This window comes from Schistocerca piceifrons, chromosome 2 (genome assembly GCF_021461385.2).
Source record: "Schistocerca piceifrons isolate TAMUIC-IGC-003096 chromosome 2, iqSchPice1.1, whole genome shotgun sequence".
Lineage (NCBI taxonomy): Eukaryota > Metazoa > Arthropoda > Insecta > Orthoptera > Acrididae > Schistocerca > Schistocerca piceifrons.
The window spans coordinates 756,437,545-756,455,433 of NC_060139.1; the positions used below are offsets into that span (position 1 = coordinate 756,437,545).

The 17,889-nt window shown below is 41.0% G+C and overlaps 1 protein-coding gene across 1 annotated transcript; it reads right to left on the reverse strand.

The window, feature by feature from the left end:
* Window positions 1-1,505: 1,505 nt before the first annotated feature.
* On the reverse strand, window positions 1,506-14,300 carry LOC124777743. Its single transcript, XM_047253244.1, has 2 exons — window positions 14,074-14,300; window positions 1,506-2,316 (listed from the first exon to the last, which is right to left on the reverse strand). The coding sequence occupies exons 1-2, from the start codon at window positions 14,219-14,221 to the stop codon at window positions 1,583-1,585; spliced, it is 882 nt and encodes a 293-aa protein (XP_047109200.1). The 5' UTR covers window positions 14,222-14,300; the 3' UTR covers window positions 1,506-1,582.
* Between the last annotated feature and the right edge of the window lie 3,589 nt (window positions 14,301-17,889).

Sequence of the window (17,889 nt, forward strand, 5' to 3'; positions counted from 1 at the left end):
TGCTGTTTTTCCAGAGGTTAGCCATCCCTATAAACCACCTAGACTGCAGGGGATGGGGGATGTGAGTGCTGTGTCGGCTACCTGAGGTTGAAACTCAGTCCAGGACTAACAAGCTTACAACCTTGCTTGTTCCCTTTTAAGAAACCTATCTTTTGTCAACCAGTTCGAAGAGTTTCAACTTTGCGGGACTCTCACAATAATAAAAGAGAAATAAAAAGAAGGCAACAAACAGGACAGTCACTGGTGGACAAGATCTTGTCCACTCCACTACAGAACTGTTTGTGATCGTGTTTCCAAGTTACTGCTTTGTTAGTGACAATTTGTGAACAGTGACCAAGAGAGTCACGGAAATGAAAACATCGCAACGCATCACAACGAGACTGCCACGCCATAAGAACAAAGATGACCACAATATTTACGAAAAGACTATGTAACATCAGTATGACCTAATTGTAAAGTTGTTTTTGTAATACCATTTAGCCTGAAGATGAGGTTTAACCCTCGAAACATGTCGCTAAATAAATAAGTAATACAATAGTTGACAAACAACTGATAGCGGTAATTTAAAAAATCTTTACATATTTCTTGAGACAGTCACGGTTGAAAAATAGTCAAAATGGCTTCAAAATTTTTTTAATTGCGCCGAATTATTTTCTTGGCGTATTCTTTGGGATTGTGGGTAGTTCATTCTCGGAAGTGTTGCCAGAGTGGGGTCGTGGTTCGATGATAAATCATTTATAATGACCGGTTGAGGATAAGTTCCGAATCCTTTGGTGAAAACAGTATCTAATACATCTGGGTGTTGGTGGCTAGGAGATGGACTATGATTTGGTTCGAGTTGTCCCCAAATCATCAAGTCTAACGCCTGTTCTAGGCGATGAAGTTCCAGCCTCTCGCGTTGGTAAATCCCATCGTCCACGCTCGACCTACTACTTGGACTGTCACACAGTAACTGACTAGCAAGTCGCAATGCACTCAAGGAGCACACAAGCACAGTGTAGCACCTAGCAACTGCACGAGCTGAATGCCTCAAACAATAATCGGTGTCGAAACTTTTCAAACTACGGTATCTCGTAAATGACTCGCACTAGAATCCTACAACAAACATCATTGACATTCTAACTTACCATACTACTAGTTTGTTAATGTCAATAGTCACAGTTCTATTTTTTTTAAAGTGCATGTTTGCACACAAAAATTTCTAATTATTATTACAGTTTGTTGACTGGCTAACATTACGAGTCCCTGATTCCCAATCCATTATGCGAATATCCCCCTGTCAATAGCACTTTCCATTTCCGCAATACTTGCAGTGCAAGTTATAGGTAATTTACGCTGTGTATTGTCTGTCATTCGACAACAAAATTAAAAATATGAAAGAACTTTTATTGAATGCTGAGGAAACAGTACTAAAAACTCTTAGGTAACAAAGATCAAATTTATTTTACAAAAAGAAATCATAAAAGAAAGCATGTTTCACACATGCGTGTTGCACATTTCTCATGGTCCTTCACTGTTGTCTCGTAGCAAACTAAGGTTCATGGACATCGGTAGCTGCATGGCGAATCGCTTCATAACATCCTCATGTTTGTTTGGTTGCATCTGATTCATCTTGGGAACTATTTGAAGGCACGTTAAGAGGTATGGACGAATTATCTGTATTAGAGGACGAGTGTGATGATATTGCAGTTGTGGATGCGGGGGTAGAAGGAGGGTAGGACGGTGACGTAAGTATGTCATCGATAGTTTCAAGACACCTTCTTTTAAACTTACGCACTTGAACATCGGTCATTGACTCGAGATCTGGCAGCATACTTAATAAAAACATTTTCAAAGCCTCACTTCTCGGACTGGGACCGCTGCTCTGTTTAGTCGTAGCGAGTTTTGCTCTCTTGCCTCCTAGATATTCCGCAAAAGAGTTGTCAACTGTGTCGTGTCGTACGACATCTTTAGAAGCAGCGTGTTGTTCACTCGACGTTCTCTGTTCTTGAAGATTCACAACTGGTGTAATTGGAAGAAGCAGCGGTGAGGGTGTTGATTGTGAAGGACGAAGTGACGCTGGAGATGGCGACTTTTGTCCAGTGCCACTGTCTTCATTGTCGCTATTACCACTGTTTACACATCTTTCTTGTTTGAATACCTCGGGCACGCTTGCTGGAGAAGCGGTAACTGACTTAATAAATGGAAGAGTAAACTGCATTGCTTCCGTCAGATAATATGGCTTCTTTCTTTTGAATGCAGAATCACCCAGGCCAGGTTTCAGGTGACGTACAAAGACAGCCCTCAAGTTCTTCCACCTTTCCTTGCATTCACCCACTAAAACAAAACAAAAAAAATTCCAAAAAAATTAAAATAGGACCGGCAATTGTTGTTAAACAAAGAAATACACGTAATTATTATTTATGTAAAATATCTTACAAATGAAGGATACTAGCATTTAGTAGCTTTCTTTTAGTTCTTTTCAGCTATTTAGTAACTGAAAGAATGTTTGTGCCTCTTTCCACTTCAATTCTGCAGAAAAAGGAAGGCTAGGATTTAAGGTGCCGTCGACGATGAGGTCATCAGATACGGAGTACAAACATGGATTGCGGAAGGACGGGGAAGGAAATCGACCAAGCCCTTTCAAAGGGAGCATCCTGGTATTTGCATCAAGAGTTTCGGAGCTCATGGAAAACCTCGACCAGCATGGCCAGGCGGAAATTTGAAATGCACTCCTCCAGAATACAAGTCCAGTGCCTACGACTCTTTTGCAGAACAGTCAGGGCGTTATAGCAAAAACTACAAAAATAATGTGGAGCGTTTTTAGACGAGAATACAAACGAGCATACGTAATAATCATTACAGCTGAACAATAACTGCTCAACGACTGGCTCTTGGTCAGAAATACATTCGGAAAAGGCCATGCTTCTATGGCCTCAATTAGCATGAAAAGTTTAGAACGTGTTGCATTTTGTGAACAACAAAAATTCAACTAAAGAAAAACAAAAATTGAGCAGACCATGCAGTCTATGCGAGCAAAGTAGTGGGCGCTAAGCAAGTGTTCTGTAATCGAAGACATGACCAGTAAACACTGGTAAGTGACATGTTGGTTGTCCTCTGGAAATATACTGACTGACTGGCTGACTCATTGTCGTCCAGCCCACACTCCTTAGGACAGAAACATGCCCGCATCTCGTGGTCGTGCGGTAGCGTTCTCGCTTCCCACGCCCGGGTTCCCGGCTTCGATTCCCGGCGGGGTCAGGGATTTTCTCTGCCTCGTGATGGCTGGGTGTTGTGTGCTGCCCTTAGGTTAGTTAGGTTTAAGTAGTTCTAAGTTCTAGGGGACTGATGACTATAGATGTTAAGTCCCATAGTGCTCAGAGCCATTTGAACAGAAACATGAAAGTTGGAGAGAGTGTTGATCTTATAGTGTAGGCATCTTTTGAGAAGGGAGTTTTCGAAATTCCGCCTCTAAGGAAGTAAAATAGGGGACGAAATATTTTTTTGAAAATATGTCGCTATTAAGGCAGTTTTGAAGCTAGAATTCGAAAATTGGTACTTGGTTTCACGATCAGACATGTTTCAGCGTTTTTGGAAACTGAACCCCGGGCGTGAAATATCGGGTGACTGTTTTTTTTAATAAATCATTATTAAAGAACTACTAAAGCATTTTAAAGCTACATGTATGAAAACTGGTACAAATAAAAAATACGTGTTTCAGTGGTTTAGGAGGTACAAACCCCTAACAGGGTGAAATAATGGATGAAATATTTTGTGAAAATATCTGTTATTGAACACATTTTTTAAGCTGGATCTATCAAAATTTTCTCCATTAGAAATAAAAAATTATGCGTTTCAGTGTTTTTGGAAATTTAACTCCTAAGGGGGTGAAATAGGGTATGACTGATTCATTGACTCATCATCGCCCAGCGTTAACAGGTGAGGACAGGAACTTGAAATTCGCAGAGGGTGTTGATTTTATACTGCACGCACCGTTTAGTAAGGGATTTTTAGAAATTCCGCCTCTAAGAGGACGAAGTTGGGGATGAAAACTTATGTGAAAATATGTCGCTATTGAGGCAATTTTACAGCTAGAGCAACGGAAACTGGTATTTGGTTTCATGGTCAAAAACAAAAAAAGTTTTTGAAAATTCAACCACTAAGGGAGTGAAATTGTGGGTGCAAGCTTTTTTAAAAAGTAAATAATTATTAAAAAACTACTATAGCAATTTTTAAAGCTACCTCTATGAAAACTGGTATTTGGCTTCACGTTTACAAATAATAAAAACATATGTTTTGGTACTTTTGGAAATTCAGCCCATAAGGGGATGAAACAGGGGATGAAATGTTTTATGACTATATTTCATTACGAAAGCATTTTAAAAGTTAAATCTAAGAAAATCTGTATTTGGCTTCTCAGTTAGAAACAAAAAATTAAGTACTTCAGTGTTTTTGGAAATTCAATCCCTAAGGGGGTCAAATTCACTTACTCTTCGTCGCCCAGCGCAGACCGCTAAGGATAGGAACATCAGGTGTAGATCTTATACTGTATAGTGTAGTAAGGAATTGTTCGTAACTCCACCCCTACGGGGATGAAGTAGGGGATGGAAGGTTTTTTGAAAATATGTCGTTAGTAACAAAATTTTGAAGCTACTACTAAAAATATTGGTATTTGGTTTCTTGGTCAGAAGTAAAAAAAAAGTGCTTCAACAGTTTTTGAAATTTAAGCACTAGGAGGTAAAACAGTGGGTGAAAGTTTTTTTGAAAAAAAAAATCTTTATTAACCCGTTAACTTCGATTTTTTCCCTCAAATATTGTTCCAGGAAATAATCTTTTTTTAATTAACGAAAAACATCCTATAATGAATGATATTGCATATAGACATTTAAAGACAGCTTTTAAAGCTCAAAATAATGAGTTACAAAATTTTGAAAATCATCAATAATAAAATCCCGAGTATAGTCGTGCACTGGGCTTTGAATAAAATATCCGGGAAACTGAAGTAATTTTTTTAGTTCCCGTGTAGCTATGAAGTCTAACCATATATTTGAAAATGGTTTCCTGTGAACATAAATGTCAAAAGAGCTAGCTGTAGTTCAGTGGACGTATTTATCTCGTACCACTGGTGAGCACCTATTACTCGACTGATGAACTGCCGTCACTTATATTCTTCTTCACTTTCTGAGTTGCTAAATCAGGATCACTATTTTCCGAAAGCAGTGCGCGAACAATAATACAGGAGAGAGGCTGAAAGAACGCGTTTTGTTTTCGAGTGTCCAAAGCTGCCCGCACACATTAAAGACCAGATCTAGTGGCAACCACCTCAACCGAAATGGGACAGCTGGGCTACAATTGCAGGACCAGATGCTGTCTAGTGGCCAAACACTTAACAATCAGTGCTGAAATGGATCCAAGTGGGGTTTTATGTTTTCAATGATCTATTCTTAAGTTGCCCGAATATACTCGGAATTTTGAGTTTCTATTAAAATAATGAAAACGAGATAACTCGGGATTTTACGGTAAGGGGTTAAAGTACCACTAAAGCATATTTAAAGCTAAATCTATGAAAACTAGTATTCGACTTCTAAAGAGACTTGTGATAGGGAATGAAAAGTTTCTTCGGAAGTATCACCACAAGAATTCGAAAGGCAAGATTAACGAAGACAGCCAACTCCAGTTACTAGAATCGCTTTTTGTTCAGAAGCACATTCGGAAAACACCGTTCTTCTAGGGCCCTAACGTGTAAAAGATGTTTGAAATTGTGAACAATATAAAAATCCAATTAAAGGAAAAAATCTGTGCAAAAGGTGCAGTCTACGCTAGCGAAACAGCGGGCGACGAGCTAGTATTTTCTAACTGAAGACCTCGTCTGGAAACAATAGTAAAGCCGTCCTAGCACGGAGCGTGAGAACCCAAGTGGATGAGGAACTGGTGATGTCACAACGTGGAATAAAGAATCTGACATGTCAGATTTTTGCCTTGTGGAGAGGAACGTGGCCAATGAGATGCAATATCGTTTTACGTTTCAAGCAGAACACAGGAGCCGCCACGTTGTATGGTGGTTCAAAATGGTTCAAATGGCTCTGAGCACTATGGGACTTAACATCTGAGGTCATCAGTCCCCTAGAACTTAGAACTACTTAAACCTAACTAACCTAAGGACATCACGCACATCCATGCCCGAGGCAGGATTCGAACCTGCGACCGTAGCATTCGCACTATATGGTGGTATACATCGTATTTGGTGGGGTTTCTTCCTCATAGAGTACGTGATATGAATACATTCTGTTTCAAAGCATCAGAAAATTGAGGAGCTCCCGACAACGCGTCGTTTTAGACACGGTATATTATAATAAAATGACAGGAAATTACACTTCGATTTCCCAAAGCTGATGTTTTTAGTGTTATAGCTTGTGTTCTATGAAGGTATACCGTTTAAATGCTACGGCACAATGGTGATTTACGAAAAACGCGTCTTTTTGGTACAATTTGCATATTAAATATCAAATAACGACATTTGTAGATAGTCTTTCGGCAATGTACGACGTATACTGGGGCTCGATTGTCATGTCGAAGCCGTAACGGAAATCATAACGCCGTGAGCTAGTGACTTACGAAGAGAAAGGTAGCGGGTTGGCGTTCACCTCCTTCCAAGATTTTTTCTTCTAGAAGATTCTAGGCCTTTCTTATTCAATTAATAGAAGTAGTATCTCAAAAGTCGATGTTATTTATTGTAAATAATGCATTTGCTGCAATTCTTGGTGCAAAGGTCGACGACTGGAATGGAATGTTCCCCAGCGGCTAGAAATCTTAAGATGATTCCTGGTCTATATCTGAAAGTAAACACAGACCACACACTTTTATGAAACATTCTGTAAAATATATATACACTGAAGCGCCAAAGAAACTGGTATAGGCATGCGTACAAATAGAGAGATATGCAAAACAGGCAGAATACAGCGCTGCGGTCGACAACGCCTATATAAGACAACAAATGTCTGGCAGCAGCACAGTTGTTAGATCGGGTACTGCTGCTACAATGGCAGGTTATCAAAATTTAGGTGAGTTTGAGCGTGGTGTTGTAGTCGGCCCACGAACGATGGGACACGGGATCTCCGAGGTAGCGATAAAGCCCATTCCTGTACCCTTGTTGACTGCACGACACAAAACTTCATGTCTCGCCTGGGCCCTTCTACACCGTCATTGTACTGTTGATGACTGGAAAAATGCTGCCTGGTCGGACGAGTCTCGTGTCACATTGTATCGAGTGGATGGGCGTGTACCGGTATGGAGACAAAGCCATGAATCTACAGACCCTGCATGTCAGCAGGGGAATGTTCAAGCTCGTGGAGGCTCTGTAATGGTGTGGGACGTGTGCAGTTGGAGTGATATGGGACCCCTGATACGTCTAGACATGGTTCTGACAGGTGACACGTACGTAAGTATAATGTCTGATCACCTGCATCCATTCAGCGACACCTCATACGTACATAATTGCTACAGTGTGGCTCCAGGAACACTCTTCTGAGTTTAAGCGCTTCCGTTGGCCACCAAACTCCCCAGACATGAACATTATTGAGCATATCAGGGATGCCTTGCAACGTGCTGTTCAAAAGAGATCTCCACCCCCTCTTACTCTTACAGATTTATGGACAGCCCTTCAGGATCCCTGGTGTCAATTCCCTCTAGCACTACTTCAGACATTAGTCGAATCCATGCCACGTCATGTTGCGGCACTTCTGAGTGCTCTCGGGGACTTACACGATATTAGCCAGGTGTACCAGTTTCTTTGGCTCTTCAGTGTACCTATCTCTGGCTTTATGGACTGGCTCATGTTTGTATCTTGCCAGTAAATATATTTTTCAATGATGATAAGTAGGTTCGAAAAAATTTCCTCTGCCATTCGAACGAATATACGAAACGAATCTCAGTCTTCAAATCTATGTTATGAAGTGCATTATTTCATAGTGTTGGAAGTCATTGCGAACACCTTGGCGACCCCTGTTCATTAGTCTGGTTATTCTAACATTGGCCTCTCAATATATATATTCTCCACCGTCGTTTCTTGTTAACAATACCAGCTTATTCCCAAGGATTAGCAGCTTTCACTCTGTTAATACTAGGCAGAAATCCAATCAGCATTTGGATCGCACTTCCTTGACTCTTGTGCAGAAAGGTGTGCAGTATACTGCTGCATCCATTTTCAATAAGCTACAACAAGAATTCAACAATCTTAGCAGAAATCCACGCGCTTTCAAATCGAAACTGAAGATTTTCCTCTTGGGTCACTTCTCCTACTCTGTTGAGGAGTTCCTTGCAAAATGAAGCTGATTCCTGTGTTATATTGCTGATTGCGTTTACATGAACTTATGGCTTGTCAGTTTTTGGGTTCGTGAACATTTTATTTTATATGTTATTACTTTTATGTTGTAATTTCATGTCCTGACACGTTCCATGACCTTGGAGATTTGCTCCTCAGTTTGGTCCTACGGAACTAGACTTGTAAAACAACAAAATAAAAACAGCGAAAATATGGATGTTATGCATGCGCAAACTGACATTAGTCACTATACCTTAACTCTATTCAATTTAAAACCGAAAATGGGACAAAATTCAGTTAACTAAACGAAAAACTTCTGCTAATGTGTATCTCAGACCGTTGAACAGCATTATAGAATTCCTCTACCAGTAACACGCTGTTAAAGCCATCGATGTGCTCAGAATCCTCTTCGCATGACGAACAGAGTTACGCAGCCGTTTTACGCGCATCTATTTTTGTAAATTAGCTCCGTAGTTTGTGATCCAAATAAAACCGACAGCGGACGCTGTAGAGCGCTGGGAACGCAAATCACATTTAACCAGCTCGTCCCGTGTGTCGGCGGCGCTCTCTCGCGTGAGGTTGGATGTCCCGTCCACGTCCGCGTCAACGTTAGCTGCCCCGTCCCCGGCTTAAGGGACGAGTTAGCTGTTCCGACAAACTGCACAGTAAAGTTTCAATGAAAGTTCATAAATCTTTCAGGTTCATCCATCATAATTATTATATTCGGATAAGTCAATGTTTTCAAGTATTTCTATAGTAACGACGTATTTTTAAAACCGCAAATTCTGGCCTCAATTTTATCCTTAAAATACGTCAATAGTTAACATTGTTTTCCTACAAACTGAGTGTGCTTAACATGGGTTAGCATTGACTTACTACTGTTAAGGTGTTAGCCGAATTAACGAAACAATATTGTGAAACCTCTCAAAAATCAACATTTAAAAAATTCGAACTGTTGTAGTTTACTAAGATTTGCATTACCTTTGTTTTCAATAATAAAGCATAACAACCTCAAGAATTAATCTGGTTCAGCGCAATATAAAATTAATTTTATTGTCGCCTTACTACATCACGTAAGCAATATTAAGGGTGGCCTTTGTCATTTCTGCCATCACACTGGCCGGCCGGTGTGGCTGAGCGGTTCTAGGCGCTATAGTCTGGAACCGTGCGACCGCTACGGTCGCAGGTTCTAATCCTGCATCGGGCATGGATGTGTGTGATGTCCTTAGGTTAGTTGGGTTTAAGTAGTTCTAAGCTCTAGGGGACTGATGACCTCAGGTGTTAAGTCCCATAGTGCTCAGAGCCATTTGAACCCTTTTGCCTTCACACTGTCACGAACCCTATAACACGGGATGCAATGTAACATTGTTATCTTACTTAAATAATTACTCACATTCACCTTATTAGCAACAACTTTGCGTTCACGAACATATTCAGGATCTTTATTTGAATCGTAGTTATCCACATCATCTTTGGTTTTGTAGAAATTTATTACTACTGGCAGTCGCGTTTTTGGCAGTTACCACTGTTTACATAGTGTGGGATAAAAACCCGCACGGAGTTTTTGAACCGAATGCCATTGATTCACGAGATGGCCACCAGGCGGCAGGTTTGTCTTATTGTTCCATATAAGTTCGTCCCTGCAGGTCGCTCCACAGGAGAGAAAATGAGATAAGTCTGTTTTATACTACTTACATGTAACTTTTCGGGTGTTTTACTCGGACACTGTGTAATGTAGGAGTTGAAAAGGAGAATCAACGAATCGCAGGTTCACACTACTGCATGCTTCACTTTCGCTTGGAAATAATTGTGCTAGCTGGTCCCCAAAATCAACAGCCGTACATCTGCCAGAAAATGGCGAAATGGGACAAATCCTTGCAGGTGTTTTAGTGTAAAATCCTCGCAGCTCCAACTATTCTTCAATGATAACCCCTGCAAAAGATGAAATTCAACACACATTGCTTGAGAGTATCTCATCTGAAGATGTAATTCCGCCGTCTAAAATAAATATTTTGGACAAACTTTCTGGGAAAATATTTAAATCTGTGCTTCTAACGTCGGTAGCCAATAAGGAACGTATGGAAGAAGAACGCATGGGAAAAGAAAAAATTGCAACTGAGAAGAAAATATGTGACAAAGAAAGGGAAGAGCGTGTTATAGAAACAAAGAAAGGAAGGAAACAGATCAAGTAGCCAGTTGATTATTCTTGAGTGAGAATCAGAAAAAGAGCTTGGGACTTCATGGAAGAATCGGGGGACATAACAAAAAACACTATTTGCTAGGTACCTAGATGGCTTAGCCAGAGTAACCGAACTCTTTCAGGTTATCCTTCTAATCCTTCTTTCGTGGAGTAGAAACTACTTTTTTGTACAAGTATTTTTAAGCATCACGCAAGGGCGGATTAAAGGATGGGGGGTGCGATTGCCTCCCCCCTCCCGCAGAGCTGAAACTAAATTAAAATCAAATGGTAATTTTTGTAATTTTCGCCAAAGTTAAGCTGCTCTTCAACGTCATTATCTACATATTACATTTCAGCGTCAAGCATTAATTATGAAACCGACATTGGTCTACATATTGGGACTAGGTCTTGAGAAAGAGTACTTGCCAAGATACCTCGAAATCAGTGGGAACCTCCTCATGAACATAAATTTCCATACTCTAATCACAACCAAAGAGGTAGGACTGAAAAAAATATATTTGCAAAAAGAGCACTCAGATAAATACAAATCATGGTTAACTTTGTCACCATCAAAACAAGGCAAATTTTGTAAAATACCGGGTGATCAAAAAGTCAGTATAAATTTGAAAAATGAATAAATCACGGAATAATGTAGATAGAGAGGTACGAATTGACACACATGCTTGGAATGACATGGGGTTTTGTTAGAACAAAAAAAAAAAAAAAAAAAAAAAAAATACAAAAGTTCAAAAAATGTCCGACAGATGGCGCTTCATCTGATCAGAATAGCAATAATTAGCATAACAAAGTAAGTGAAAGCAGGAAATTCTCAATATGTCCACCATCATTTATCAACAATAGCTGTAGTCGAGGAATAATGTTGTGAACAGCACTGTAAAGCATGTCCGGAGTTATGGTGAGACATTGGCGTCGGATGTTGTTTTTCAGCATCCCTAGAGATGTCGGTCGATCACGATACACTTGCGACTTCAGGTAACCCCAAAGCCAATAATCACACGGACTGAGGTCTGAGGACCTGGGAGGCCAAGCATGACGAAACTGGCGGCTGAGCACACGATCATCACCAAATGAAGCGCGCAAGAGATCTTCACGCGTCTAGCAATATGGGATGGAGCGTCATCATGCGTTTTCGTTCTAATAAAACCCCACGTCATTCCAAGCATGTGTGTCAATTTTTACCTCTCTATCTACATTATTCCGTGTGGTTTTCAAATTTATACTGACTTTTGGATCACCCGGTATGTCCTCCTTTTGCGCCTCCTCTTAAGGGTGGTCACCATAGAGGAATGAACCTAAACATACTAGTGATCGTACCCCTAACAAAATTCTCTATGTTATTAGAACTTGGAATATAACAGCAAAACGCTGTACTATTAGCAAGCTTTGTGCTAAAGACTTTCTGAATTCTTACAAAAACACTGAAAAATCCATTGAATACCAAGTGGTCACATACAGATTGAAAAGAGCAAATCTAAACCGAAAATAGTTGTAGTTTTCTTTGCGAAACGTTATATTTCTTGGGTGGTAAAACATGCCTTTTAGAGGGCATCGCGATTATGGTTGTTTTCTCAAAACATCCCAGAATATAAAATAAAGGTAACTTCAAAGAACTGATGAAATTTTGTGTCAAGGAGTGTGGAGATACTGAATTAGCGGCACAATATAGCTCTAACAGCAAAAGAGGTACATTCCTTAGTAAAACTGTACAAAATAATTTAATTGAATGCAAAATTCCGCAAATACAGCACAGAACCCAAGAAAACTGCTTCTACAATATTGGGTTTGATGAGACCACTGATACAAGTCACAAAACTCAGATGACAATTTTTCTGAGATACATTTACCAATCCGCGAGAAAAAAAAACTGTGCAAACAAACACTCAAAGTTCACAAAAAACGTAAAGTAAACAAAGATTTCCATTTCTGAAAGTGACAGTGATCAACAGGGGCCTTTTGAAGGTGACAAAGATGCCAATATTTGTGACGAAGATAAAGTGGATGAAGAGAATAGGTAAAACTGTGCTAAACACTATGAAAAGTCTTAATTTCAGTAAATGCATTGGTATTGCAACAGATGGATGCTCTGTCATGAGTTCCGAGGTTGTGGGAGCGGTCAGGAAGCATGTAACAATGCCGAACGAGCCCCTTGTTGCAAACATTCTTTGAAATTGTCTAAGCGCTCTGACGTACAATTAGCGCGAAACTCAAATGGTGTCAGTAGAGAGATTGTCTCTCTCTCTCTCTCATATATATATATATATACAGCTTCGCCAAGAAGAAATGCTGTACTCGTAAGGCATGTAGGGTACCAGCCAGTCTCTATGTGTGAAACACGTTTTTGCAACTGTTTGATTTTTAATTACCAAAACAGCTTAAATCGGTAGTTTTTGAGGTTTTTCTTCTTCAAGTTTCAAGGGGAGGACCCCTGGGTCTTCCTTCTCTTCTAGGCAACCGGCCCCACTCACAAAACTTCATTAATCTGCTGCCCGTGGCATCATGTTCAAATTTACGAAACATTTCAGTTCAAATGTGTAGGGTAACTTGGCTACAATACACTAATATTATAAAGTGTTATTTCATGTGTGTTTATAATGCAGTCATCCATGTTTATCTCTAATGGGCCGAAGACACACAGTGCGGTGCTTTACCCCATTTTGTGGGGTAAAACACCGGAATTTTTATTTTCGCTAAATTGTTAAGTTCTCAGTAATTAATAATCAGACAGAGCTGGAATTTGGATGGGTTATCGATAACATCTCAGCCTACTACGTCAATTAGAAATCGCAGGAAGATATACCCCACATTGATCACAATATCAGAAAAACTGGGCTGTATCCCCACTTACCCTAAACACAAAGTTGTTATTAGTGAGAATTAGAAATTAGGAACAGAACTGTCATTTCTCGGTTTATCTACGGCGTAAAGTCAAGCGCTGGCACGCCACGCGTAAGGAGAGAGCAGAGAGGGTTGTGAAGAAGACGTCAGCCAATTCGCTGATCGGTCCATCTCCAGGGCGACAATGCGCCAGCAGCGGCCTCTGTGCGGACTTAAGCGCCACGCCCAGCTGGCCGCGGCCCAGTTCGTGAATAGCATCAAGACCAGTGATTTCGCTTCTACTATGTAGCATTGTCTATACTGAAGAATCTTGCTTATTTTGTCTGTTGCCCTTTGCTTGCAACACATAGGCGTAAATGCAAAGGTAAATATTGTAATCATTTCCTTTTGTAATAAAATTCATTAATACGATTTATTTTAATTGTTTGTCTAGCGATCCGAGGCAACAGATTTCCTAGACACCCCAAATTCGACGACTAGGCAGGATTCAACAATGAAACTACCAACCAATAAGAATAAAGCACATCACATACCGTGGTCTATATGCAGAACCTTTTTCTCATCGACTGTTTTTTACCACTGTTCACAGCCGAGGTCTTCAGTTGCGCTGGAGTAATTTGTAATCAGCATTTGTAATCTCCTTTAAGATGACTGCAGTTTAAGTAAAAACGAATGTACATCACAAGCTTATGTCACCTTGGTGACGTTAACTTTTGATTAATCAAACAAAACTGATTACCTGTCATTCCAACTTGTTCCGAGACTTCAGTCCATGCTTTTTCCGTGATGTCCTTTCTTGAGTACTCGCTTCGCGTATAATCGTACAATTCAGGACGCTTTTCTATTTCCGCCACGAATTTAATATTGAAAACTTGTTCACTCGCCATCGTTAAAATGCACTGGATGTTTCGCAACTGCAGTCACTCGCGACCGCCACGCTGAGTCAGCCGGAACTGGTTACGAACGGGTTCCTAGTTGCTAGCGCTGTGTGCGGCATTCCACTGAATCACACAGGCAATGACACCCCCTCTCTTCCGCTGGCGTTCCCAGTCCGGCAACGCCGCATAGCGACCCGTTGCCAACTCGCGTCAGAAGCAAGTTGCTCTCGAGTAGCGCTGCGTGTGGACGGCCTGAATGTTCGTCACCATGTTCTCACAAACGGAATTGTGTTGTCTGTGTTAGAAAAGGGCATTCACTGCTTTCAATAGGCATTTAATTCAAAGCCAACGTAAAGTATAGCATTGAACTTAAGTCTCTTCGCTGTGTGTAAACTACCCGTTGTGTAATTCCGTTCTGCTTTTCGCTTTCGCCACCGAAAAACCCCATCCTCTTTTTCGGGACAAAATCCTCTAGAGCTTTAAAACTAGCCTAATTCAGGCCGCAGCCTTAGAGGTGTAGAAAATGTCACAACGTATCATTTAACGGCATTGGTGACGTTTCTAAGACACAATAAATATTGGTCGAAAGCCGATAAAAATTACTAACTCTGTACCGATACCTGGCCTTACCTGCAAGACGAAGTTCAACGGTATCTGCAAGACATCAGTCTGCGCACTTCATACCTTCCTCAGCAATTGCAATTTTCCGATATCAAAATGCTGTCCGACACGGTAGCGGCGGTATCAGCACAGCAGGTCGCTAACCGAATGGACCTGAGTTCGATGCCGGCCAGGGTCGGAGATTTTATGCACTCGGGGACTGGGTGTTCTGTTGTCCTTATATGCGTATCGTCATTACTTACATGAATACGAGCTCAAACACCCTGTCGTATCGTCTCTCCATTGTTGAGATGCTTGTGTGGGCACGAAAAAAAAAAGGGGCCGAGGAGACGTGTGTGTACATGCACTCAGTACGGCCGCAGTTTGATTTATTGGCTGTTCATATGAACTTATCTCAAAATTGGAAACCTCACAACCAGTTATTAACAGATAAGTTAGTATTCTAATCAAGTAATGAAATTCTTCTACTAAATCTAAGGTGTTTCAGATACATGACTTCATTGCAAGGAAACGGGCAGAAATTCTTCGCACTGGGTGGCGACTTCATTATGACAATGCGCAGCCTCACGTCGCAAATAAAGTCATGCAGTTTCTGGAATAGTTCACGATTACGTATGTGCTGCATTCTCCTTATAGCCCCGATCTTTCACCCCGTGATTTTTTATAATATTCCTTCACTGAAGGCAAAGTTTCGGGGCATTCAATTTGAGAACTCTGAAGCAGTGCTCAAGAAAAGTGAGGCGATTTTCAATGACCTGACAAACAATGGCCTGCACCATGTATTTCAGAACTGGCAGAGAAGCTATAAAAAGGGCATTCAAGTAGGACTACTTCGAAAAAGATCATGAAAACACCGAAATGGAGAAATAAACATCTGTGAAAAGATATCAGTCTCAAGTCTTTGTTGACCAGCCCTCGTACCTCTACTTAAGAACTATAACAGTAACAAATTGTTGCAACGTTGACAATGTTATAATTTATACTGAAGTGTGCACTCACCATTATCAATATTTCACTTAGGACGAAGACTGTGGACATAGGTCCTGTGGACTTCATGAAACGTGTCAAGAGTGTTGTTGACGGCAGGTACAGTAAGACTGCGAATCTGGACCTTTACGTGGCTAGATGTTACCGGTTAGATTGTAAACTCACTCACATAAGCAACTAAAAGTATCCTGTCGTAACTGTAGCTTGCAATTTACAGAATTTCTTGCCATTTTCGAGAGTCTTGGTTTTAATGCTACTTTCTTCTCCGAAATATAGCTGTGAAATCTGAAAAGTGGTACATGCAAAAATATAGACGCTTCTACTGTAATGCGATTTTTTGGAGGAGGGAGGCTGGGGTGGGACAACGACCCTATCAACACCTTTCCCCTGGATCTGCACCCTCTACCCTCGATTCGCGCCCACTATACCTAGACATCTACATCTACATTATGCTCTGCAAATCATCTAATGGTACATGGCGGAGGGTGCTTTCGTACCACTAACTGATTCCTCCAGCCCTGTTCCACTCTCGAACAGAGCGTGGGAAGAATGATTGTCGGTAAGTCTCCGTATGGCTCTAATTTCTCGAATTTTCTCCTCGTGGTCATTACGCGAGACGTATGTCGAGTGCAGTAATATGTTGCCCAACTCTTCCCGAAAAGTGCTCTCTCGAAATTCGAACAGTAAATCTCTCCCTGATGCACAACGCCTCTCTTGAAGCGTCTTCCATTGGAGTTTGTTGAGCATCCCCGTAACGCTCTCGCGCCGGCTAGAAGATCCCGTGACGAAACGCGCCGCTCTTCGTTGGATCTTCTCTATCTCTTCTATCAGTCCTACCTGGCAGAGATCACAGACAGATGTACAGTAGTCAAGAATCCGTCGAACAAGCACATTATAAGCCACTTCCTCCGTGGATGAGGTACACGTCCTTAAGATTCTTTCTATGAATTCCCACTATTTATTTTGTTTGGTCATTGCACTTAAGGTCGTTCTGGATAGTTACTCCTAGGTATTTTACGTTAGATACTATTTCCAGCGATTTGTCGTCGATAGTGTAGCTGTACAGTAGTGGATTTCTTTTCCTCTGTATGCGCAATATGTTACATTTATTTACGTTCAGGGTCAACTGCCAGAGCCTGTTCTACTCATAAATCCTCTGGACGTCATTCTGCAAATCGTTAATATCTTCTGGCGTTGCTACTTTGTTCTAGACATCATCTGCGGGCAGCCTTAAAGAGCATCCCACACCTTCTACAAGATCATTTACATATGTTGTAAACAGTAAAGGTCCTATCACACTTTCTTTGGGTGCTCCGGAAATTATCTCCACATCTGTCGATTTTGTTTCGTTACAGCGACGTGATGAGTTGTATCTGCGAGAAAGTCTTGAATCCAGTCGCAAATCTGCTCCGATACTCGATCCGCTCATTTTTTTTTCACTAAACGGCAGTGCGGGACGGTGTTAAACGTCTGTCTGAAGTCAAGGAACACGGCATCAACCTGAGCGCCGCTGTCTGTGGCGCTGTGGATCTCATGGATAAACACAGCGAGCTGAGTTTCATAGGGTCTCGGTTTACGGAATCCCTGTCGATTTTTATAGAGAAGATTTTCATTCCCCTAAATAGTCATAATTCTTGAGCATAAAATATGTTCCATAATTTTACAAAAGATTGACATCAACGATATAGGTCTATAACTGTATGCCTCTGTCCTACGGGCCTTCTTAAAAACTGGAATGACCTGCTCTTTCTTCTAGTCGCTAGGCACCCTTCGTTGCTCATGCGTTCTACGATGAATTACTGCTAGAAGGGAAGCAAGTTCTTTCGCGAATTCTTCGTAAAATCGTATAGGTATCCCATCTGGCCCTGACGCCTTTCCACTACTAACCGACTATGGTTGTTTTCCTATTGCGCAATAGGTTATCTCAGTATTTGCCATTTCGATGTTCGTACGACGATTGAAAGGAGGGGCCGTGTTGGATCTTCCGCGGTAAAACAATTTCAGAAGACCGAATTCGGTACTTCGGCCTTCTCTCTGTCTCTTCCGTTTCGGTGTCAGTATGGTCACTG